The sequence below is a fragment of the Heteronotia binoei genome, chromosome 3 (assembly GCF_032191835.1).
Source record: "Heteronotia binoei isolate CCM8104 ecotype False Entrance Well chromosome 3, APGP_CSIRO_Hbin_v1, whole genome shotgun sequence".
Classification (NCBI taxonomy): domain Eukaryota; kingdom Metazoa; phylum Chordata; class Lepidosauria; order Squamata; family Gekkonidae; genus Heteronotia; species Heteronotia binoei.
In genome coordinates, this window is record NC_083225.1 from 85,159,026 (window position 1) to 85,184,210 (window position 25,185).

General features: G+C 44.2%; 1 protein-coding gene across 1 annotated transcript in view; it reads right to left on the minus strand.

Moving 5' to 3' along the window:
* CFAP47 (cilia and flagella associated protein 47) overlaps positions 1-25,185 on the minus strand; it is a 536,960-nt gene that overhangs the window by 462,446 nt on the left and 49,329 nt on the right. Inside the window, exons 17-21 of the mRNA XM_060234105.1 lie at positions 23,164-23,286; positions 22,426-22,557; positions 18,469-18,546; positions 14,974-15,118; positions 1,019-1,113 (exon numbers count right to left, since the gene is read on the minus strand). Coding sequence (XP_060090088.1) covers positions 1,019-1,113; positions 14,974-15,118; positions 18,469-18,546; positions 22,426-22,557; positions 23,164-23,286 — 573 coding nt within the window. The remainder of the gene's footprint in view (positions 1-1,018; positions 1,114-14,973; positions 15,119-18,468; positions 18,547-22,425; positions 22,558-23,163; positions 23,287-25,185) is intronic.

The window sequence follows — 25,185 nt, forward strand, 5'->3', positions numbered from 1 at the left end:
AACTGAAAGACGATATTCAGGAAAATGCAGTTGTAACAGAATACTCTTGCAAACAAACATTGTATCTCAAGGGAACTGAGTGAGAAAACATAAATGCATCTGCTATTAAATCCTAGCTATTCAGAATACATTCTTGCTCTGTAAAAGCTCAATCAACCAATATTTTGCATTTTTACATTTTCAAAGAATTTTATACTTCCCTTCCTCAATGACCAATGTTAGAAAAAGGCAGAACAATTGTAGTGATGTTGGACCGCAAAGAGTTGGGTTCAAACCCCTTCTGAGCCATAAGTTACTCAGGGAATCTTGAGTATGTCACCATCCCTTTTGTGATGATAAAATGTGAACACGTGAGTAAATGATCACATCAAGGTCAGTACTGTCTAGTCAGAATAGCAGTGGCTCTTCAGCGTGCTAGGGAGAGGTCTTTCAAATGATCTGTTACTTTAACTGGAGAGGCCATGGATTGAATCTAGGACCTTCTTAATGCCAAGTAGATGTTCTACCACTAAGCCATGGCCCCTCTCCACTGTGTGCTTCCCTCATCTTCTTGGAGGTATGGTGGCGTACAAATGGCATGCACACATACAGTGGGATGGAACCACTGCTCCATCAGAGGAAGGCACTCATGGTCACAGATCTTTTCTGCATTCTTTTCTTCCCAGCAGTCCCATCCAAATCTAGGAAATGTGATATCTGTGGGCAGAAGACTCATGAGGACTAAGAGCACACTCAGGATAGGGGGTGCACTGTGGAGAAAGAGGGAGACTAGACAGCGGAGGAAGGAAATGATAAAACTGCCCCCTTTCACCTCCTCTGTACACTTCCCCATTCTGCTTGGCTATAGTAAACCTACAATCCCAGGAAGCGAATCTTCCTGGATCAGAAAGGACTGCTGAGGAGCACTGAATATGAGAAAGATCCACAGCTCTTGTACCCATGGATTGCCAGACTACAGCACGAATCCTCTTTCCCTTTGATAAAATTTTACACACCTACCGGTATCTCATAAACTTACTTCTTTTGGTGTGAAATTCAACAAACATTCCAAAGCTGAATGTGCATCTATGGCCACAGTATATAGACAAAGACCTGGTGGAGAACTGCAAGCATCTGTCAGAAAAAGGAGGGTTGCATATATTATCATTTGTACTGATTAGTTATGTAAAATTATAATTCTACAGTCTTGTGCCAGAAGAAGATGATGGATTTATATCCCGCCCTTCACTCTGAATCTCAGAGTGGCCACAATCTCTTTCACCTTCTACTCCACAACAGACACCCTGTGAAGTAGGTGGAGCTGAGAGAGCTTTCACAGAAGCTGCCCTTTCAAGGACAACTCTTGTGAGAGCTATGGCTGACCCAAGGTCATTCCAGCAGCTGCAAGTGGAGGAGTGAGGAATCAAACCCGGTTCTCCCAGACATGCACTTAACCACTACACCAAACCACTACACCAAAAGGACAGTTGAAGGGGGTAGAGGTCGCAGTAGACTAGTATTCCATAGCAAGTTCCAGAATTGCTAGTTTTACAAGTTGTGGTAAAGGCACTCAAAAATGCCTTATACTTAAAGACATGCCTATCAAGAAGCTAAGGATTATTGAACTGTATGGTATGTACACATTTCTTTGGGAGTGAGCCATAAAGCCTCTCACAGAATACTGAACACATTATTCAAAAGAATTTTGAGAATGACTGCAATCTCTACACTATTTTTATGTATTTACAGATTTCCTGCCTGGCTATCAAAAACGTATTCCAGCAATCAGTAGAACAAGCATATTCCCCATGTTGTATAGTGATGTTTATAGGCAAAGAGAGAAGTAAACAATCTTGAGAGATCTTGTCATAAATTATACCTCAAAGTTCCCTAAAAATATCAAAAAGATAAAGACTAGTATAAGCCTTCTATTTGGCACACTTCATCAGACGAGGGGATGAGGTATTGTGGGCTGAAATACAAGCAGTTTGTTGATTAAGTATGCAGACTGATCACATACTTGTGGTTTGACCATTTGGTTTACCATGTGATCAATCTGCATACTTAATCAACAAACTGCTTGTATTTAAACCCACAATACCTGATCCCCTCATCTGATGAAGTGTGCTTAGAGAGCACACGAAAGCTTACATTCTTAATAAAACTTGGCTGGTCTTTAAGGTGCAACCTGACTCCTGCTTTGTTCAACTACTTCAAGACAACACGGCTGCCCACCTGGATCTATAAGCCTTCTATAGCAGTAGTAGTGGCTATGATGCCCATAGCTGCAGGATAATTTAGATTAACAGACTAAAATTAAATAGTTTCACATACACATATTCAGTTCATTTCTGTCATGGTGAAAACTGTCAGAATTGGCTTTTGCTATCTGTTGAACTGACTGCAAGATTATTTCAACATCTTTCCAAGATACAAGCTCCTACATAGTGGTGCGATGCAGTATTGGGAAGCGTTTAAAAAGCACATGAAAATTTCTCCCCATAATGAAATCAATTGGGTTTTACTCTTATGTCAAAAAAAGGTTAAAGTGTTTGTATGAAGCCACTGTGGAAAATATTCTGATGCAAATTCCTAAAATAAATGCATAGTAAATTTACACTAGAGAAGTCCAGAAGTTGGTTACACCAAAAGGATGTATGCATCACATATTCAGTACAAAACTTCATCTGAACTAGAACAGACTATTCTGGGGATAAATGGATTTCGTTATTTCCAGGACAGTAAAATGGCCTTTGGGGGGAAAGATAAGGAAAATGACAATGGTACAAGGCCATCTCTCTAGAGGAAGAAAGACAAAGATGTTATACTATAGAATTATTGATAACAATCTAATATATTCCAGAAAGCAATTTGGAACAGTTTTTAAAATATTAAAATCACAATGTGACCAACTCTGAAGTGAATTTCACTTGACTGTAACAAAATATGGAAAAAGTTCAAACACTAGACTAGATTTGAGGGTCCTTCCATCACTAATTCACTGAATTAGGACAACCCTAACAAATATATTCAGTTTCAAATGACCACAAACCAAGCAACTAACACACAGTCCAAAGACTGGTTTGTTTTCAGTGGGTCTACCACAGTACAAGGACTCCCAGCAATACCAAATCTGAGTTTCCACTGAAAGCGTAAGCAAAAACCAACACAGGGGTGACAAAAAGTGCTAACTAGCCAGATTTTTAGGAACCTCTTAACTAAAAAGAGACTAGGTAAATCAAAATCAACCATGACTTTGTTGATCCATTCCAGTCCAGCTTCCAACCTGGCCATAATACAGAGATGGTTCTGGTCATCCTCACAGGTAAGCTCCACAGACAGCTGGATTGAGGCGGTTCAGTGCTGCTATTATTACTAGATCTCATAGCAGCATCTGACATGGTCAACCATGATCTTCTGACTCACCATCTCACCGACATAGGAGTTTGGGAAGGGATAGCCTTGAAGTGGCTCACCTCCTTTATCTAAGGTCAGGGACAAAGGGTGGTGCTGGGTGAGAGGGTATCATCTAGGTAGCCCCAGTGTGTGGGGTTCTCCAGGGGGCCATTCTCTCCCCAATGTTGTTTAACATCTATATGTGCCCCCTCACCCAGCTGGTGTGGAGTCTGAGGCAGTACGCAGATGATACCCTGCTCTATCTGTGTGATGGGTAGCTGGGCCAGATACAGCCCCAGCAAATTTGGCTGAGGGCCTGGGAGCCATGGTGGGATGGCTAAAACAGAGCCAGCTGAGACTAAATCCTTCTAAGATGGAAATTCTGTGGCTGGGTCATGGGGATTCAGGTCTCCCAGCTCTTGAAAATGTTCCTTTGAGACCAGTGCTAACTGTCAAGAGACTGGGCATGATCCTGGATGCCTCCTTATCAATGGAGGGCCAGGTCATGAATGTTGCCAGGCTGATATTTTTTTTCAAATGTGCCAGGCCAGGCAACTAGCCCCTCATCTGTCTTGCCTGGAGCTAGCTGCTGTAATCTATGCAGCGGTCACTTCCAGGCTGCATTGATGTAAATTGCTCTACATTGGCCTACCCTTGAGACTGACCCAGACACTCCAAGTGGCGTAGAATGCAGCAGCATGGGATCCTTACGGGGACTCGGAGCACAGCACACATTCAATCTAAACTATATGAGCTTAATTGGCTTCCAGGGGAGTACCAGATCAGGTTCAAGGTTCTGGTGCTGACCTTTTATTTATTTATTTATTTTATTCTATTTATATCCCGCCCTACCCCACCGAGGTAGGGCGGGATATAAATCGACCCTTAACAATCCGGGAATCATGTACCTTTGAGACTGCTTCTCCCGCTATAGCCCTGGAAGAATGTTATGCTCAGTAGACCAAAACCTACTACTGATCCCTGGCCTGAGGGATATCCGGCTGTCCTCAACCAGAGCTAGGGCATTTTCTGTCCTGGCTCCAACCTGGTGTAACTCTCTACTAAATAACATCCAAGCCCTGCAGGATGTGAAACAGTTCCGCAGGGCTTATAAGACAGAGATGTTCCATCAGGCAACTGGCTGAGGACAACAACAGCTATATCCTCTGGCACTCCTATCTTCCATTCACCTCTGCCCCCCACAAGCAGTTGGTTTTCCTGGATTTTTATCACCATCTTTTAGCAGCTACTGATTTTATAGTTTTAAATTCCATTACAATTATATTGTATTAATTTTAATGTTGTACACCTCCTTGAGCCCTACCTGGCAGAAGAGGGTGGTCTAAATTCAAATAAATAAATATATAAATGCAATGCTATTGCAGGAAATTAAACTTAAGGATTTCTGTGGAATCTGACCATTCCACATGAGATTTGCAGTGTAATCTTATACAGACTACAAAACCATTGTCTTGGAAATGTAGAATTGGGTCCAGAAGACATGCAAAGGACTAGCTAACAAAACAGGCAGAAGTGCTGGGACAACCCAAGGCTAATGGCTACATTCACTGGGAAGCTTCAGCAGGCTACAAGATAAGAGTTAAAAGATATACTCATATTAATACTATGTAGGCGAGCACTGCACTTGTGCTTAGCTACAAATGGCATTTTAACTAATATTTTGGCCCATATTTTTACTTAGAGTCAAATGACATATATTTTTAAAACAAGTTAGGTACAGCAAACCTGGATATGGCTCACTAAAAATATAACTTATAGTTCAGCCCTTAATTGTAGAAAGATGTGCTTCTCTCTTGTGAGGGTCAGGAGTGCACAGGAAAGGTGGCCGTCACTCTGGTTTTATTTGCTATGTTTTATTCCACTTCTCTCATCAGTAGGGAGCCAAAGTAATGTACAAGAATGCAATGTAAACAAATGTATATTTAAACAAATGCAAGGCTTGCAAGACGATGCTATTTCAGCTAGCATTTAACTGAAGGGATCTGAATGGATGTTAAGACTATTGAATGCCATCTTTAAACTGTACTGAAATTAGCATCAAATTGTTTTAGTTTAATGTTCTAATTTAAATGTTTTTATTGTTGTTTTATTATGAACTGTGAGCCGCCCTGAGCCTGCTTTGGTGGGGAGGGCGGGATATAAATCAAAGAAACCTGAACCTAAAACTATATATATATCCCTCTGGGTATCCTACCCCCCCAGGGAAAGTGTATGCGCAATACATAGCCTCTCCTTCCCGGTGTAGTGAACGCCGCATGGTCAGAGGTCTGGGAGGAGCAGAGCAGAGCAGCTCTGATAGCTGAGACAGCTGGAGAAATTGCTGAGAATTTCTGAGTTTTGAAGGACTACATTCTAAGGTTTGTGGGGCTGCCTAAAATTCTAAGGTGTGATAGCTGGGGAACTGCTCTTTGTTTGGTTGACTGCTCTTTGTTTGGTTGACTGCCTTAAGGGTGAAAGAGATTGAGAGTGATTGCTGCTGATTGAGAGTGATTGCTGAGGAGTGCCCTGCTCCACCTCTTTGCATTTTAAGCTGCGCCTTGCCAAAGGCTGAGCACATCTCACAGAGGTCTGGGAGGAGCAGAGCAGAGCAGCTCTGATAGCTGAGACAGCTGGAGAAATTGCTGAGAATTTCTGAGTTTTGAAGGACTACATTCTAAGGTTTGTGGGGCTGCCTAAAATTCTAAGGTGTGATAGCTGGGGAACTGCTCTTTGTTTGGTTGACTGCTCTTTGTTTGGTTGACTGCCTTAAGGGTGAAAGAGATTGAGAGTGATTGCTGCTGATTGAGAGTGATTGCTGAGGAGTGCCCTGCTCCACCTCTTTGCATTTTAAGCTGCGCCTTGCCAAAGGCGCGAGCCTTTGGCGCGAGCCGAAGGGCGAGAGCTAAAGGGCTCTTGGCCTGTGGCTCTTCGCCTAGGGGCTCTCTAAGGAGCAGGAACCCAGATCCCTGGCTTCCTTGTTCTCCAAATAAGGTAAGTTCCCAATAAGGTAAGTTTAGGTAAGTTGACCCGCCAGAAGGGGAGCCACTTAAACAGCATTTAAAGAGGACTGTATATTTTAATATATATATATATACAATGAAGATAGAATGCCAGCAGGGGGTTGGGGGCTTTCCAGTGTTTTGCACTGAGTGTCACATGTATGACTATCTGCCCAAAGGACAGAAGTCTTGGGTGTGTGCTCGATGCAAGGAGCTCCTGGTCCTCAGGGAACGAGTTCGTACCCTTGAGGCCGAGGTGACTGCCCTGGAGAAGCAGAGACGGTCAGTTAGGCACTTGGGGAAGACTCTCGGGGGCGTATTAGATGAGCCCCGCTCTGAACGTAGCAGCCCCGTTGCTGCCAGAGAGCGTGAGGGTCGAGAGGGAACAGGGCACCGTGCTGAGGATAAGGGGAATGCGCCCTCAGAAGGGACCTCTTCTTCGGTCGGTGAGCGGGAATCCTTTCGCGCCAAGGAACCATCCCTGAGCAGGGGGAGAGGGGGGGTATTGGTAGTTGGTGATTCGATCATTAGGCAAGTAGACAGCCGGGTGGCGAAACCGCGTACTGACCGTATGGTGACTTGCCTGCCTGGTGCGAAGGTAGCGGACATTACGCGTGTAGTAGATAGACTGATAGACAGTGCTGGGGAGGAGCCTGTGGTCGTGGTGCATGTTGGCACCAACGATGTGGGGAAATGCAGTCGTGAGGTCCTGGAGGAAAAATTTAGGCTGCTAGGCGGGAGACTTAAGGCCAGGACCTCCAAGGTAGCCTTCTCGGAAGTGCTACCTGTTCCACGTGCAGGGCAGGAGAGACAGGCACAAATTAGAAGTCTCAATGTGTGGATGAGACGATGGTGTAAGGAGGAAGGGTTTAAGTTTGTTAGGCACTGGGATGCTTTCTGGAACAAGCGGGAGCTGTACAAAAGAGACGGTCTCCACTTGTCCCCGGATGGAACCAGGCTGCTGGCGCTTAAAATCAAAAAGGTGGCAGAGCAGTTTTTAAACTAAATCTTGGGGGAAAGCCGACAGGAGATGAAATGTCTCTGGTTCGGGAGGACTCGTCTCAAAGAGATGAAGGGTTAGCTGCTATTTTTCTACCGGGTAACGGACCGGAGTTGTCCACTGTGAAGGTGACAAACAATATGGACTGTCTGCCAGTGTCTCGAGGCGGCAGGAGGAAGGTGGCGGGCCTAGCTCGCCTGGGAAATTATAGATGTTTGTATGCAAATGCTAGAAGTGTTCAAAGTAAAATTGGTGAATTGGAATGTTTAGTGCTGGGAGAAAACATAGACATTGTGGGAATTTCAGAAACTTGGTGGAATGAGGAGAATCAGTGGGACACGGTGATTCCTGGATATAAGCTATATCGGAAGGATAGGGAGGGAAGGGTTGGAGGTGGGGTGGCTCTGTATGTCAGAGAGGATATACGGTCCAGTAAGGCTGAGATCAGAGAATTAGATTCACTTTTAGAAATGCTTTGGGTTGAAATAGAGGGCCCAAAAGGAAATTTAACTATGGGAGTTTGTTATCGCCCACCAAATCAAAAGAGAGAGGACGATTATAATATGATGGAAGGCTTAAAGATAGCGGCTAAACGTAAAAACTGTGTTGTAATAGGTGATTTTAACTACCCGCAGATTGATTGGGTCAATATGTGTTCTGGTCGAGAGAAAGAGATTGAGTTTCTTGATGCTCTCAATGACTGTGCTATGGAGCAGATGGTCTCAGAACCTACCAGGGGTGGGGCGATCCTGGATTTGGTCCTAAGTAATGCCCAAGACTTGGTGAGAGATGTAAAAGTGATTGCGCCGCTTGGGAGCAGTGACCATAATGTTATTGATTTCACCGTTTGTATAAATAGGGAGTTGTCCAAAAAGACCACCACAACCACGTTTAACTTTAAAAGGGGTAAATACACTGAGATGAGGAGGCATGTGAGGAAGAAACTGAAAGGAAAGGTACATACGGTCAAAACCCTTGAGAAAGCTTGGACGCTATTTAAAACTATAATCCTAGAAGCTCAGATAAAATACATACCACAAGTTAGGAAAGGCACAAACAGGCATAAGAAAAGGCCTGCGTGGTTAACAAATAAAGTAATGGAAGCTGTAAAAGGTAAGAAGGACTCCTTTAAGCGGTGGAAAACCAGTCCAAGTGAGATTAGTAAAAGGGAACACAGGCTGTGGCAAATCAAATGCAAGACTGTGATCAGGCAGGCAAAAAGGGACTATGAGGAGCATATTGCAAAAAACATAAAGACCAACAATAAAACTTTCTTCAAATATATTAGAAGTAGGAAACCAGCCAGGGAGGCAGTGGGGCCCTTGGATGACCATGGGGTAAAAGGATTACTGAAGGAGGATAGGGAAATGGCTGAAAAGCTAAATGAATTTTTTGCCTCCGTCTTCACTGTAGAAGACGAGAACTTTTTGCCCGCCCCAGAACCACTAATTTTGGAAGGGGTGTTGAAAGACCTGAGTCAGATTGAGGTGACAAATGAGGAGGTCCTACAACTGATAGACAAATTAAAAACTAATAAGTCACCGGGTCCGGATGGCATACATCCGAGAGTTCTGAAGGAACTCAAAGTTGAACTTGTGGATCTTCTAACAAAAATCTGTAATCTTTCATTGAAATCTGCCTCCATTCCTGAGGACTGGAAGGTAGCAAATGTCACCCCCATCTTTAAAAAAGGTTCCAGAGGAGATCCGGGAAACTACAGGCCAGTCAGTCTGACTTCAATACCGGGAAAGTTGGTAGAAACCATTATCAAGGACAGAATGAGTAGGCACATTGATGAACACGGGTTATTGAGGAAGACTCAGCATGGGTTCTGCAAGGGAAGATCTTGCCTCACTAACCTGTTGCATTTCTTTGAGGGGGTGAACAAACATGTGGACAAAGGAGACCCGATAGATGTTGTTTACCTTGACTTCCAGAAAGCTTTTGATAAAGTTCCTCATCAAAGGCTCCTTAGAAAGCTTGAGAATCATGGAGTAAAAGGACAGGTCCTCTTGTGGATCAAAAACTGGCTGAGTAATAGGAAGCAGAGAGTGAGTATAAATGGGCAGTCTTCGCAGTGGAGGACGGTAAGCAGTGGGGTGCCGCAGGGCTCGGTACTGGGTCCCATGCTTTTTAACTTGTTCATAAATGATTTAGAGTTCGGAGTGAGCAGTGAAGTGGCCAAGTTTGCGGATGACACTAAATTGTTCAGGGTGGTGAGAACCAGAGAGGATTGTGAGGAACTCCAAAGGGATCTGTTGAGGCTGGGTGAGTGGGCGTCAACGTGGCAGATGCGGTTCAATGTGGCCAAGTGCAAAGTAATGCACATTGGGGCTAAGAATCCCAGCTACAAATACAAGTTGATGGGGTGTGAACTGGCAGAGACTGATCAAGAGAGAGATCTTGGGGTCATGATAGATAACTCACTGAAAGTGTCAAGACAGTGTGCGTTTGCAATAAAAAAGGCCAATGCCATGCTGGGAATTATTAGGAAGGGAATTGAAAACAAATCAGCCAGTATCATAATGCCCCTGTATAAATCGATGGTGCGGTCTCATTTGGAGTACTGTGTGCAGTTCTGGTCGCCGCACCTCAAAAAGGATATTATAGCTTTAGAGAAGGTGCAGAGAAGGGCAACTAGAATGATTAAAGGGCTGGAGCACTTTCCCTATGAAGAAAGGTTGAAACGCTTGGGACTCTTTAGCTTGGAGAAACGTCGACTGCGGGGTGACATGATAGAGGTTTACAAGATAATGCATGGAATGGAGAAAGTAGAGAAAGAAGTACTTTTCTCCCTTTCTCACAATACAAGAACTCGTGGGCATTCGATGAAATTGCTGAGCAGACAGGTTAAGACGGATAAAAGGAAGTACTTCTTCACCCAAAGGGTGATTAACATGTGGAATTCACTGCCACAGGAGGTGGTGGCGGCCACAAGTATAGCCACCTTCAAGAGGGGTTTAGATAAAAATATGGAGCACAGGTCCATCAGTGGCTATTAGCCACAGTGTATGGAGCACAGGTCCATCAGTGGCTATTAGCCACAGTGTATGGAGCACAGGTCCATCAGTGGCTATTAGCCACAGTGTATGTGTGTATATAACATTTTTTGCCACTGTGTGACACAGAGTGTTGGACTTCATGGGCCGTTGGCCTGATCCAACATGGCTTCTCTTATGTTCTTATGTTCTTATGTCACTGTCTGGCTATGCCTGGCAGATGGTCACTGCAATGGCCTCTCCTGCATTACTGCATCCGTAGCAACACCTTCTCGCTGGTCCCCCCCGTTTTTCACAGAGTTTGCTACGTCATGGTGCGACCGAATTGTCCGGAGGTATAACCGGATGGGCAGGCTGGGCCCACCAACCTCACCAGCCTAAGAGAAGGAAAACTCTAACACCAAACCCGGGCAGATAGAGCTCGTTAATGTAACACCTACCACCTGGAGGACTCGCTGCCGGCGTCCCGGCTTACTGGGCCATGGCAGATGACCCCCAGGTGAAAGGGTGGAGCCAGTACCGCGCACACTGCGCTTCACCTAAAAAATTCCTCTGCGCAGGCCTGAAGGGCATATCCACATACACAACCCACAACGCATCAAGTCCTGCAGCGATGGGCAAGGGGCGAAACGGCAGGTGGAAGGTGCCACTGGAAGCCGCAGTCCCAATCCTGCATGTAGGCGGTTCAGGGTATTGGTCGCCTGATGCTAACCCGGAGACGAAAGCATTTTTCGGCAGCACCCTGAACGACCAAACAGCCTTATCTAGGGACAGCACTGCTTGATCCACACGGAGAGGGGCCTAGAAAAGGTGGCCTAAACAAAGCTCGTCTCCTCCACCCCAGTTGGCTAGCCGCGGTCAACGGGCATCCTTATTTGCGGTCAAAAAATAACAACAAAGAAAAGGCATGCACCTGCCTCACAAAGTGTGCAAAGACTAAAGCTTGCGTGTTGGAACATCAGAACCATGCTTGACACAGTAGACAGTGGTCGCCCTGAATGACACTCTGCTCTAGTTGCCCACGAACTTCTCAGGTTGAATATCGACATAGCAGCTCTCAGTGAGGTCCGTTTCCCTGAGGAAGGTAGTCTTCAAGAACACGGTGCTGGCTATACCCTCTACTGGTCGGGTAAGTCAAAGGCTGAGAGCCGCCTTTCTGGCGTTGGCTTCATGGTCAGGAACTCCATTGCCTCCAAACTCGAAAACCTGCCAACAGGTCACTCAGATCTCATCATGTCCATGCGCCTCCCACTTCAAAACAAGCAGCATGCAACACTCTTCAGTGTGTATGCCCCAACCCCTCAAGCAGATCCTGCAGAAAAGAACAAGTTCTATGCTGATCTACACAACCTCATACGGAAGACCCCTACAGAGGACGAGGTGATCATCCTTGGCGACTTCAATGCCAGAGTAGGTAAAGACTCGGAGGCCTGGAAAGGAGTACTTGGCAAACACGGCATTGGCAACTGCAATGACAACGGGCGCCTCCTGCTAGAATTCTGCATGGAGCACCAGCTCACCATCACCAACACTATCTTCCAGCAGAAAAACAGTCTGAAGACAACCTGGATGCACCCACGGTCCAAGCACTGGCACCTTATTGACTACATTCTGGTGCGCCAGAGAGACCTTCAAGATGTCTTACACACCCGAGTAATGCCCAGTGTGGAATGTCATACGGATCATCGTCTTGTACACTGCAATCTCTGTCTTCACTTTAAACCCACACCCAGGAGAGGAGGTATCCCTCGGAGGAAGTTTCAGGTTGGCAGTCTCCAGTCAGCCGAAGTTAAAGCTGCCTTCCGGGCAAAACTCCAGTCAAGAATTGAGGACATCAGTTGCCCCACAGACCCTTCTCCAGAAGCACTCTGGGGACACCTAAAAACTACCATCCTGCAGATCTCTGAAGAAGTCCTCGGGTTCTCCACAAGGAAGAACAAGGACTGGTTTGATGAGAACAATCAAGAGATCCAAGATTTACTGGCGAAAAAGAGATCTGCCTACCAAGCACATCTTGCTCAGCCCTCCTGTCCTGGGAAAAAAGCAACCTTTCGCGCTGCATGTAGCAACCTCCAGCGCAAGCTTCGAGACATTCAGAACGATTGGTGGACCAAGCTTGCAGAGAGAACCCAGCTGTGTGCAGACACTGGTGATTTAAGAGGGTTCTACGAAGCCCTGAAGGCTGTATATGGTCCATCATATCAGGCTGAGAGTCCCTTGCATAGTGCAGACGGCCAAGTGCTCCTCACAGACAAGGCATCCATACTGAACCGGTGGTCAGAGTATTTTCAGGTTCTCTTCAGTGCCAACCGCGTAGTTCAAGATTCAGCAATCCACCTCACCCCACTTCAACCAGTGAAAACAGAGTTGGATGAGATCCCCACCCTAGAAGAGACTGTTAAAGCCATCAAGCAACTGAAAAGTGGCAAGGCAGCAGGAGTTGATGGAATTCCACCAGAGATCTGGAAGCATGGGGGCACAGTACTACATAGCTCACTTCACAAAGTACTTGTCACCTGCTGGGAACAAGGCAAATTACCACAGGACTTTCGCGATGCAATCATCATCACCCTATACAAGAACAAAGGGGAAAAGTCAGACTGCTCCAACTACCGGGGGATAACCCTGCTCTCCATCGCAGGCAAAATCCTTGCCAGAATACTCCTGAACAGACTGGTGCCCACCATTGCAGAAGAACTCCTCCCAGAGAGCCAGTGCGGCTTCAGAGCTAACAGGAGCACCACTGACATGGTATTTGTTCTCAGGCAGCTCCAAGAGAAATGCAGGGAACAGAACAAGGCTCTGTATGTGACTTTTGTCGACCTTGCCAAAGCCTTCGATACCGTTAGCAGGAAAGGCCTGTGGCAAATCTTGGAACGTTTAGGATGTCCCCCAAGGTTCCTCAGCATGATCATCCAGCTACACGAAGACCAGCGAGGCCAAGTCAGACACTGCAACGACCTCTCGGAGCCCTTCCCAATAGGCACAGGTGTAAAGCAAGGCTGCGTTCTCGCACCAACTCTCTTTACGATCTTCTTTAGCATGATGCTTCAAAGAGCCGCAGTAGATCTAGATGATGACGATGGTGTCTACATCCGCTATCGCACCGATGGCAGCCTGTTCAACCTGAGGCAACTAAAGGCCCACTCCAAGACGATGGAAAAACTCATCCGAGAGCTACTGTTTGCTGATGATGCTGCACTCGTCTCCCACTCGGTATCAGCTCTGCAGCATATGACGTCCTGCTTTGCAGAGGCTACCAAGCTATTCGGCCTAGAAGTTAGTCTGAAGAAGACAGAAGTTCTCCACCAGCCTGCACCCCAGGAAGATTATCACCCTCCCTGCATCACTGTGGGTGAATCAGTTCTGAAAACAGTCCAGCAGTTCAGCTACCTGGGGTGCATCATCTCCTCAGATGCCAAGATCGATAAGGAGATTGACAACAGGCTGGCAAAGGCAAACCGTGCATTTGGCCGACTGCACAAAAGAGTGTGGAGCAACAAGCATCTGAAAAAAGGCACAAAGATCAATGTTTACAAAGCGGTTGTGATGACAACCCTCATCTACGGCTCCGAATCGTGGGTTTTATACCGTCATCACCTGCGACTCCTCGAGCGCTTTCATCAGCGCTGCCTTCGCACCATCCTCAACATCCACTGGAGTGACTTTGTGACCAACACTGAAGTCCTCAAGCGGGCAGAGGTTACCAGTATCGAGGCACTGCTGCTGAAGATGCAGCTGCGCTGGGCAGGGCATATTTCTAGGATGGAAAACCACCGCCTTCCCAAGATTGCCCTGTATGGCGAACTCTCCACCGGCCATCGAAATAGAGGGGCACCAAAGAAGAGGTACAAGGACTCCTTGAAGAAATCCCTTGGCACCTGTCGCATCAACCATCACCAGTGGTCTGACCTAGCCTCAGATCGCAAAGCATGGAGACACACCATCCACCAGGCTGTCTCTTCCTTTGAGAACGCACGCATAGCTGGTCTTGAGGACAAAAGGAGATTGAGGAAGAATCGCACTGCTACAGCACCAATCCTAAATCAGACTTTTCCCTGCAGCCACTGTGGCCGGACCTGCCTGTCCCACATTGGTCTTGTCAGCCACCAGCGAGCCTGCAGCAGACGTGGACTATTGCACCCTTCTTAAATCTTCGTTCGCGAAGCCAAGCCGATATATATATATATATATATATATATATATATATATATACACATAAAGTGCATAAAATATTGGGGGTGGGTATCTAACAGACTAGTCCATCCCAGCCAAGGCAATGACCTAAGAACAAAAGGCCAAGAGCCCTTAGGCTTGTACCCAAGCACTCATGGCCCCACCATGCCCAAGCTTTAAATACCTTCAGCAAGAGTGAAACACTCAGACTGAATCGTACAAGCCAGCAATTCTTCCAATATTATCCTCTGTTTTTCTGAGATCTTAGGAGTTTTTCTCAAAGCATTTAGTTTTAGTAATCACTGTTTATAGGATTATTTTATATATATTATAAATTCCTTTGTAAAGAGAGAGTTTCATTACAAAAACCCTTTTCTTATTTTACGAAAACATTTTGGCGTTAATTACAAATTTTGAAAAATACCTGGCTGAAGAGTAAAATGCAATGTAAAGTCATCATGATTGGATAAATCAAATGTCACCCTGGCACGTGTCTTGCCTTTGTTTTCAATCAAAAATGGAATTTTTTGTGTAGATCCAACATAAACACCATGGAAGACAAAGGAGTCCTTTAAAAAGAAGAAGAAATGCACACTTAAATTACTTGGAACAAATATAAGCAAACAGCTGTACTGACATCTTTACAGAGCAAGTAATGTACAGTGGCAGGCCAAATCCTCAAAGCAGAGTACATGACAGTCCCCAATTACTTCACTCACTGTAGCATGTCTCCAGCAGTTTTAAATGAAGTGGTACTGTCAGCATTAAAATACATAACTGAACTATGTCTTGGTTATTAAACCACTGACATCCCCAAGGGGATATAATAACAACCCAGCTATTCTTATTCTGGGTTTGAGAATCCAGGGATGACTCTAAAATATTAAATCAAAACTGCTTTAAGCTCCCCCACATCAGAACATAAAAATCACAAGTTAAAGGAAGACCTCATCTGAATTTAAATAGACTTTCACATATAAAGGGATCCTTGATTCACAGACTTCATCATCTTCTCTATGAGCAAACGTCTTGTCAGGGTGAAACTCAGGCCATTCACAACCTCTTCATTCCGCACCACAGTATTTTTTCACAAACACCCCTTCTTTTTTCAGTCCCTTCTCTCCCCTTCTATTTTCTACCGATCCAAATCACCATGGGACAGAAATACAAAATCTCACCTCTCTTTTATTTTCTATACAGACATCTCTGTGGAGTTATGTGATTTCTTTCTTACAGTTAGCTATTTCGTTTTAACCTCCCTCCCTGCTCTGTCTTCTACTATTAAATGTATAGTACGATCTATGAATCTTAGTTCCTGATCATGCATCTGAATAGAGAGAGACTTTTAGTTCATTATAATAATTTATGATGGTTCCAATAGTTACACATCTTTTATACTGGAATATAACAAAACCCACCGACACTCTGGAAACACAGATCTTTATTGCTATAATGGAACTGAACTCATTATTGAACTTACCCTTTAAGTCAACCATCAAAGTATTTTAGCATACTATATAACTAAACCACTATTAGTTACCAGGGCTTTTTTTAATATTAAGCCACACCCCTGATGCCAAGCCAGCTGGAACTGCGTTCCTGTATGTTCCTGTTCAAAAAAATCCCTATAAATTACCATTATTTACATTCTACTACAGTGCAATCCGGGGGGGGGAGGGCAGGGGAAGAAGAGCTGAAAGTATTCAGGAAGCTGTCCAGCTGCTATGCTGGTGTATTTCAGAAATACACCAAAGGAGTGTCCTCTACAAGCCACACCATTGCAAAATGTCAGCATGGCAAGTCTGAGGCTTCCCACCAGAGAATACCCCCTGCACTAATGTTGGTAGGTGTGGGCCCAAATGTGCAGTGGAAGTTAGTAGGCTCCCTAAGCTACCTCAGCCTTGGAACACTCTAAGGCAGGGGTGTCGAACTCATTTGTAATGAGGGCCGGATCTAATATAAATGAGATGTTGTTGGGCCAGGCCATGTCAGGTTGGCCCAAGCCATGCCTGGACGGGCTATGTGTGTACTTATTTAAGACTAGGTAGCAGAGATATAAATTTTATGAAGAACACAGACAAGCACAAATATATGTTTTAAAAAAACTTAAAACATGCTTAAAACGTTAGCACTTAAAGGTGCTTTCTTTGTATTTCTCCCATGGGATCCAGGGAACTGGGCAAAGGAAGCTCTGGCTCTTTCCTTCCTTTCCCAGGGGACTGGGGGGGGAGCCTCAGCCAGGAGAAGGGAGGCTTGGCTCTTTAGCCCTGCTGTGCAATTGAGAGAGCCTGGCAAAGCAAGCTATTCCTCCCCTCGGGAGGAGCCTCAGCCAATGGAAGAGAAAAAGGTTTTGCTTTGTAGTTCCTGTTCAATTGAGCAAGTCTTGCAAAGCAAGCTATTATGAAGAAGGAAGCAAGATATAGAGAGAAGGAAGTAGATGACAGCCAGTTGCTCAGGGGCCTGACAGGAGCCCTCTGGGGGCCTGATTCAGCCCCCAAACTGCTCTAAGGCAATGCTTGCAAAAAAACGTGGCATCACCCATAGAACCGCATGGAATCCAGAATAGCAAGCCCTCCCATCAGTCACTACACCTCTTGTACCTCAAGGAGGCTGACAGAAACTGTGGTCTGCAAACACTGGCCCAAGTCATGCATAACGGGGCTATATCAGTTGGCCAAATTACTGTGAGACTTAAAAGCTCACACCACCATGAGAGCTTAAACACACATTTGAGGAATAGCAATACTATACAGGAGCACAGCTTATTGATAGAGTAGAGGAGGGGATAATAAGTCACAGAGGACCACCAGACCCCTGAGCACCTGATTACTCCCCATGACAGGTGCCCCAAAGAAGATGCATTATGAGGTTTTTTCCTCAGGCATATTTCCCCAGAGCAACCAAGGCAGTAGGCTGTAACCCAATGGCAGGACACTAGGCCAGTGCTCACAGCAAGAACACCACAGTATAAAGCAAGTGCAGTACACCACTACCCCTGCACAGGTCCCCCATCCACACACCCATTTCCCTCACACCCTATCCCATCCAGAGGCCATGGCCCAAGGAACCACAGCAAATGGACCTGGGGAAGGCACCAACACAGTGCTGGGCGACAGAGGGTTACTGCTGACCATGTCCTCTGAAGCCCCACCCTGTTTCCCACCCACTGATAAGCTGAAGCTCCTGCAGAATTGAGGGATCCACTCAAGTAATCCCCATGCTCCATAGTTAGAGCAGACTGGGAACAGTGTTAGGGAATGAAAAATGTACACTAGGGATATACTCCTGAAAAAAAATCAGAAAGTTTTGGATTTGGATTTCAGGAAGTGTATCCATATGGGCATTCTGCATTATTCTAGTTTCTGATTCTATTTCTGGTTGGATTTGGGATTTTTTAAATCGTAATTTTTTTCTGGGCCATTATTCTCTATGAAGAACTCTTTCCGGGGAAATGGGATTAATGTTTTTCAAGCAAACTGCAGGGACCCTAGTCATACTTGCTCACTAAAGATCCCCCCCTTTTTCAAGTTTCAAGCAAACTGGAGCAAGCATTCAGTTCTTTGAACTTCTCAACAAGGCATCCTCAGCCATTCTATTCCTCCCCACTGTTTCCTCTGGGGGAAAAGATCCCATGCTTTCTCCAGGGCCAACAGCCAAATACAAAACAGCAATCACTGACCAAAAGACTCCAAATGAACCCAACAGAACCAACATCCAATCACAGAGCCCCAAAAGAACCCAAACAAATATAGTAAGCCCAACACAACCAATGTCAAACTAGAGAAGCCAAACCAAACCAACTTATGCAACAGACATTTTTGCAAGTTTTTAGAAGTGGCTAGCTCATAACCCATAAAAACCCAACATTATAAATCTCAAAAATCTAAAATTAGAAAAATGAAGAATCTTTCATATTTACTGTACTGAGCTCTATGTTAGGAACCGCTACAGATCCACCAATCCTCAGCTCCAAAGATTTGGCATGCCGTACCGCAACCTAAAGTAATAGAAACACAGAGAAAACTATTTTGTGATCATATCTCCCCTTTAGAAGCAACTTTTCTAATGTTCAAGTTCACTGCTTTATTTTATTGATATGAAGGAAAAGTAAAAAATATGTTTCCTGTAGTGCAGTTTCCTGTAGTGCAGTTAGCCACTTGCTCAGGGTCTTATTTCCACAGGTTAGTTGCTATATTGCACCAGCTGTTGTAATATATAGTCAGGCAATGAGATTAACTCAGGAATTTATAAAATGAATATCATCATTTATCTTCTCATTTATTAAAATATTTATATCCCATCTTTTTTGTGGTTCAAGGCTGCTTACAATAATAGTTTAAACTTTTTCAGTTTAAAACCAAAAATAAAATAACAGACCCCAAATCTCTCCCCTTCTTGCCAATCACATACGGTCCTACAAGGGTTGCCAAGTCTAAGAAAGAAAATACCTGGGGACTTTGGGGGTTTGGCTGGGAGATTTTGGGAGTGTGACCAGGAGACTTTCCCATTCCTTAATATAAGGAAATAAAAATTCAGCAGCACAGTTCTCCTGAATACAATCATTTCCTCATTCCCCAGTAGCTGGCTGCTCTCTTTCTCTCTCACACACACACACACACTCACCAGGGTTGCCGAGTCCCCTTACCTTTCCAGTAGAGGCCTTTGGAGAGGATGTTCTGGGAGGTGGGTGGGGATGCAAATGGAATTTTGGACCACTTCTGGTAAAAGCAGAAGTAGCCCAAACAGGAAATGGCTGGCAGCCATTTGAGTGGTAACCAGAGGGATGAAAACAGACCACTCAAATGGCTGCCAGCCATTTCATGGCCAGTTTTGCTGCTCCTCCCTCCTTCTAATGGGGGGAGGAGCAAAAATGATCCCTGAAAAGGGATAATTGTTAGCCTAAACTGGCTGCAAGCCTGCTCAGTGATCAAGGTTTGCAGCCATTTGAGTGGTTCTTTTTGTTTCCCCAGGGGAAGCAAAAAGGACCACTCAAGTTACTAGCAGCCATTTGAGTGGTCTTTTGTGCTTCCTCACTCAAATGGCTGCTCTGGGGCAGTACTACCGTTTTTTCAGCCACTTCTGGTTTTACCGGAAACGGTCGAAAACATCATTTTGGGGTGGGATTTCCCACACTGGCCAGCTGGCCGACGGCGGGAGAGACCTCCCCAAATCAAGGGATCCCCTGCTGGGACCGGGGGATTGGGATCCCTAGGTCCTACAATTACTAAGCATGCCATAAAATACCATAAAATAAACCTCAGGAATCCCAAGGCAGATGTCTGCATTAGCTACCATCTTACGTATCAAGAAACTGGCCTTCCTAGCCATTTCTTGGTATTTCAAATTTTGTTTCAAATTAGATTATTGTACTGAATTATACATTGAGAGGAAGTCCAAAAACATGAGCTGGTCCAAGATGCAACAGACAGATTGCTGTTGTGTGCTGGGTAGAGGCATCATATTGATTACGCACTGAAATACCTGCACTGGCTGCCTGTCTGTTATCAGGTACATTCAAAGTGCAGGTGCATTCAAATGTCTGAACATCTTCGGACCAAGCTGTGGAGTCTTGTGAGCAAAAATTCTACTTCATGAGCTATGGGCATTAAAGTTGTGAGCTACTGCATAAATTAGTTTGGTCTGGGGCCATTTTTTCTGAGCTAAGACAAAAATCTGTGAGCTGAAGGCTAAAAAACTGTGAGCTAGTTCACATTAACTCAACTTAGAGGGAATACTGCTTGAGACCGGTACCTTCATCCATAGTGTCACCCTGTTCTCTCTTTCCTTGCCTACAGATATCAGACAACAGGACTTCCTCAACAGAGGTGCTGTTTTGGTGCCTACTTTATTAGCTTTTAGACACTAGAACACTTTTTTCCCCACCCATGCATTTAGCTAGATGTATATTCCATTCTCTTTTGTATTTTAATGCTGCTGCTTTACCCTGAAATTTTATGCCTCTGCTGTGAAATATTTTATGCTGTTGGTTTTATTGTTTTACCACTGAAATAGTTTTATTGATGAGAATTTTACCATTAAACTTATTGCACTGTTGTTAACTGTTGAACTTCATTGCTAACTTTGTACTTATTGTTTTGTTAGTTGCCTCAAGCAAGATTTTAGTGGTGGAATAAAAATATTCAAAAAAATGGAAATGAAGGTTAACTATTTCCCAAATTTTAATGGAAAGCTGTTTTAGGAACCATGATGTCAGATGATATCAGAAACATTTGTTACACAAATTCCTTGCATCAAATACCAGTTTTGAACTATATAACATATAGTTTTTTCCTAAAGATATTACAATGAAATACTTATAGTAATAAACTTGAAGGAAAACTGTTACATTGGATGAGAATATAAAAGTTTAATGATAAAAGTGAGTGTTGATGTAATGATGGTTCTTACATTTGGTGATAGTTTTAATGATTGCATGCTTCCACAAAGACAAATTTCAGAGGGGTAGCTGTGTTAATTTGCAGCAGCCAAAATAATAAATAAAAGAGTCTTTTGGCATATTAACAACTTATGAATTTATTGTGGCATAAACTTTTATGACTCAGTGAATGTGACTTATGAAAGGTTGTGCCACAATTAATCAATTATTCTTTAAGGAGCCACAAGACTGCTTTCTTTTAATGATTGGTTGTAATTGCTATTGTTGACTGATGCCCTATTTAGAGCATGATATATATAAATACAGATGCATTGTGATTGTGGTTTTATTATGTATCACTTTGCTGCATGTAATATAAACTTTTAAACAACAAATAAATATCAACATTTTTACAGCATCAGGGGAAGGAATAGAGAGGTAAAGCAAAGCTGAGGCCACACCTAAGTGAGGGATGCTGTTGAAAGGGGAAGCAAAGCAAAATATACCATCATCTTATGGTTGCTGGGCCTGCACCTGGGAGTATTTGGAGGCATGGTATGGAGAGGGAGAGTGTTGCACAACACAGTGATGTCATTTTCAAGTGAAGATCCAGAAGCAATGACATTGTGTCATAGATTCAGTGACCAGAAGTGACATTGCCACATCCACAATGTTACTTCCCCCTGTCTCGTTGACTCTCATTGCACTAATGGGCGAGGGAGAGCTGGTGAGGGAGGTAAGTTGCCATGGCAGGCAACCTGGCAAACCTACACCATCCTCCATGCTTATACATCACACTGCAAATGAGCACAATCCAGCTCAGGTGATGCCTTGTCTCATTCCTTCCTAGGTGAATTAAATTAATAAAATATAGCTCGCCCTCTCCTACTCCTGCTGTAAGTAGCAGAAGTTCATTGGAATTGTCTCAGACAGTTTAGCTTTGTGTTTGACTTTCTAGTTTAGGCCTGGGCAAATGTTACAGTGGCTGCATAATAAACCAGTTGTGTTGCAAGGTCACTCTCTGAGTACTTTGTGTTTTAAACCAACACCCCCCCCCCACACACACACACACACTCATTACAATCTTCCAAGCACTGGTACAGATCTACCCGTTGCCAGTAAGCTTTTGGTATGAAGAGATGGATTGCACTGTCTTTTAATTACTTTAATTTCTGTTTTTATTGTTTTTATACCTATCAGTGGCTACCCAATAAATATTTTATAAGATAAATGGTTAATTTTTGCTGCTAGCTTAATTTTTTACATTGAGGTTTTGTACCTAAACTGCAGGGGACTGGATATGGAAATCTGGCTCCCAGCACTGGGTGGGGCAACACTGTACTGCTGACTGCTTCCTTATCTCACTTGATAGAATGTTTATAAGCATTTCATAACACCACAGCTCCAAATCCAGTCACTGCCAGAGGTTTCATAAACTATTAACACAAAATACTGACAACTGTTAAATAAAAGAAAAAAGAGATATCTGCATGGTGGTACCTCCACTCTGCTATCAAATTTCATTAATGCATTAGGTGTGAAGTAGATTTTGAGTTCAGTACGACCTCCCACCGGTACTACACCCTGAAAAGGAGTGATAATCATTCCAGGAAGAGGATTGGCATCAACAACCTATGAACACAAATATTAGAATACCTTAGTTCTACAAAGTTTGCTGCAGATAAACTTGTCTTACTGCAAAACCACCCACTGAGTATCCCAGCGACGATCAGCTGATCGGTGGGGAAAACAGCACTGTGGGCTCACTCAGTGCCCGGGCAGGCCAGCAGCAGCACAAATAAACAGTGTCCTGAAAGGGCGCCACCGCTGCTCCCTCCTCCCTACTTCCTGGATGGGAAGGAAGTGGGAAGGAGGGAGCAGCAGCAGTGCCCTTTCAAGACACAGTTCATTCATGCTGCCACTGGCCTACCTGGCCACTGAGTGAGCCCACAGAGCAGTTTTCCCTGCTGATTAGCTAATCCGGGGGGGGGGCGCCTTTACACAGCCAGGAGCAGCACTGATCGCCCTTCCTGACATTGAAATAGACCTGGGGTGGGGAAGGGAGGGGGGAGGAGGTGTGGGGGCAAACTAGGGAGGGCCGAATTTGGTGACCCCACCCTGCCAGCACCCTAGGCAACCGCCGAGTTTGCCTAGTGGGCAAGCCAGCCCTGTGCAGAGGCTACAGAGGCAGAAGCAGTAGAGAGAATCTACAGTTATCCACTTTCGGATATGTCTCACCTGGAAGTAGGCATGATTATGTCCCACATTTTGAAGAATAGCTGTTTTGCAGGTTGTTAAATGTATAGGAGCGTGGTTAAAAGTTATCCGTTGTTCCTTAAACTGAACACTGGTGGAACCAAGCTAAAATTGAGAAGAAAAAACAAAAACCAATACGTTTTACCATAAAAATACATTGACAACGTCTATCCTTAAGGCTGTCGCCTCCTAGGACTGTTATTCAGAGGTTAACTGCCTCTGCATAGGAAGGCACCCTTTAGACACCATGGCTAACAGCCACTGATGAATCTATACTCCATGATAATGTTTATTGCCTTTTAAAATTTCTTTTGACTATTTGGAATAAAGATAAGGATGTATGTTTACATATCATAATCAAAATGAAAGAAAATATTTATCTCCTCAAGCAACTAAGCAAGCATGCATCCAATTCTATATTAAAACAGAAACATCTGCCACATATATGTGTAGCAGTGGATGGTTTTCTCACTGTATTATTTCATCGCAACTGCATATAATGGTCTGAATGAAGCAATTGTTCGGATTTATATCTAATAGAATAATTTTTTTTATTCTGTGTATTTCATAAACTGAGAGGTGCTTTTCTGAACATAGAATAAATGTCAGATGTTTGAGGGCTGCAAGACATGAATGTCAGATGTTGGAGGGAGGGAGGAAAACAGATTGGGGGAGGGAAGGGATAGATGGGAAAAAAGCAACTTTAACTTTAACTGTGTTCTCCAAGCCGCCGGCTGGCTTGGCTTGGAGAAGTTATTTAAAGGGACAAATGCCTTCTCCAAGCTAGTTGATGGAGCACTGGGGACTTCAAGAGCCACACAACATGTGTGAAAGAGCCGCATGTGGCTCCCATGCTGCAGTTTGTCCACCCCTGCTCTAAACTTTAAAAAGATACTATTTTCAGTGGGAAGATCTGGCCTCCCAACTTTGGAAGGTAGCAATGAAGGTAGGGGAGACCTGGCTTCTTGAATTCAGAGGCTAGATCTTCACATTGAAAATAATGGCCCTTTGATGTTCAAAGGTTCAAAGCACTGCAAACTAGCCAGGGCATTAGCTCTCTTTCTCTCCCATATGTTGCTTCTGCTGCCTGTGAAGGAGGAAAGGAGCCTGCAACTGGGTTGGCTATTGTCACAGGGGTTGAACACCATGGCTCGTAAACCTGGTCCCCAAATTCCAGGGGCCAAGTTTATCACTCATTCACCTCCAGATAACTTGCCATGCATTAACACTTGAACCTTTAAAGCAGTAACCCTTGAACTTTCAAAACAGTATCCTCCTATGTGAACAGCCACCCACATACATTACATTTCCTCTACCTGGCATGTGAAAAAAAAATCACTGGATGATAGCGTTTGAAATGCGATTAGTAAGAGCCAGCATGGGTTTCTCAAGAACAAGTCATGTCAGACTAACCTGATATCTTTTTTTGAGAAAGTGACTACCTTGCTGGTTCAGGGGAATGCTGTAGACATCATTTATCTTGATTTCAGTAAGGCTCTTGATAAGGTTCCACATACTATCCTTGTTGACAAGTTGGTAAAATGTGGTTTGGATCCTGTTACTGTTAGGTGGATCTGTAACTGGTTGACAGATCGCACCCAAAGAGTGCTTGTAAATGGTTCCTCATCCTTTTGGAGAGGAGTGACAAGTGAAGTGCCTCAAGGATCTGCCCTGGGACCTGTTTTGTTCAACATCTTTATAAATGATTTGGAGGAAGGAATAGAGGGAATGCTTATTAAATTTGCTGATTATACTAAATTGGGAGGGGTTGCAAATACAGTAGAAGACAGAAACAGGATACAGGATGACCTTGACAGGCTGGAAACCAATACAATGAATTTTAACAGAGATAAACGTAAAGTTCTGCATTTAGGTAGGAAAAATCCAATGCATGGTTATAGGATGGGGGAGACTTGTCTTAGCAGTAGTATGTGCGAAAAGGATCTAGGGGTCTTAGTGGATCATACACTGAACATGAGTTAACAGTGGCTAAAAAGGCAAATG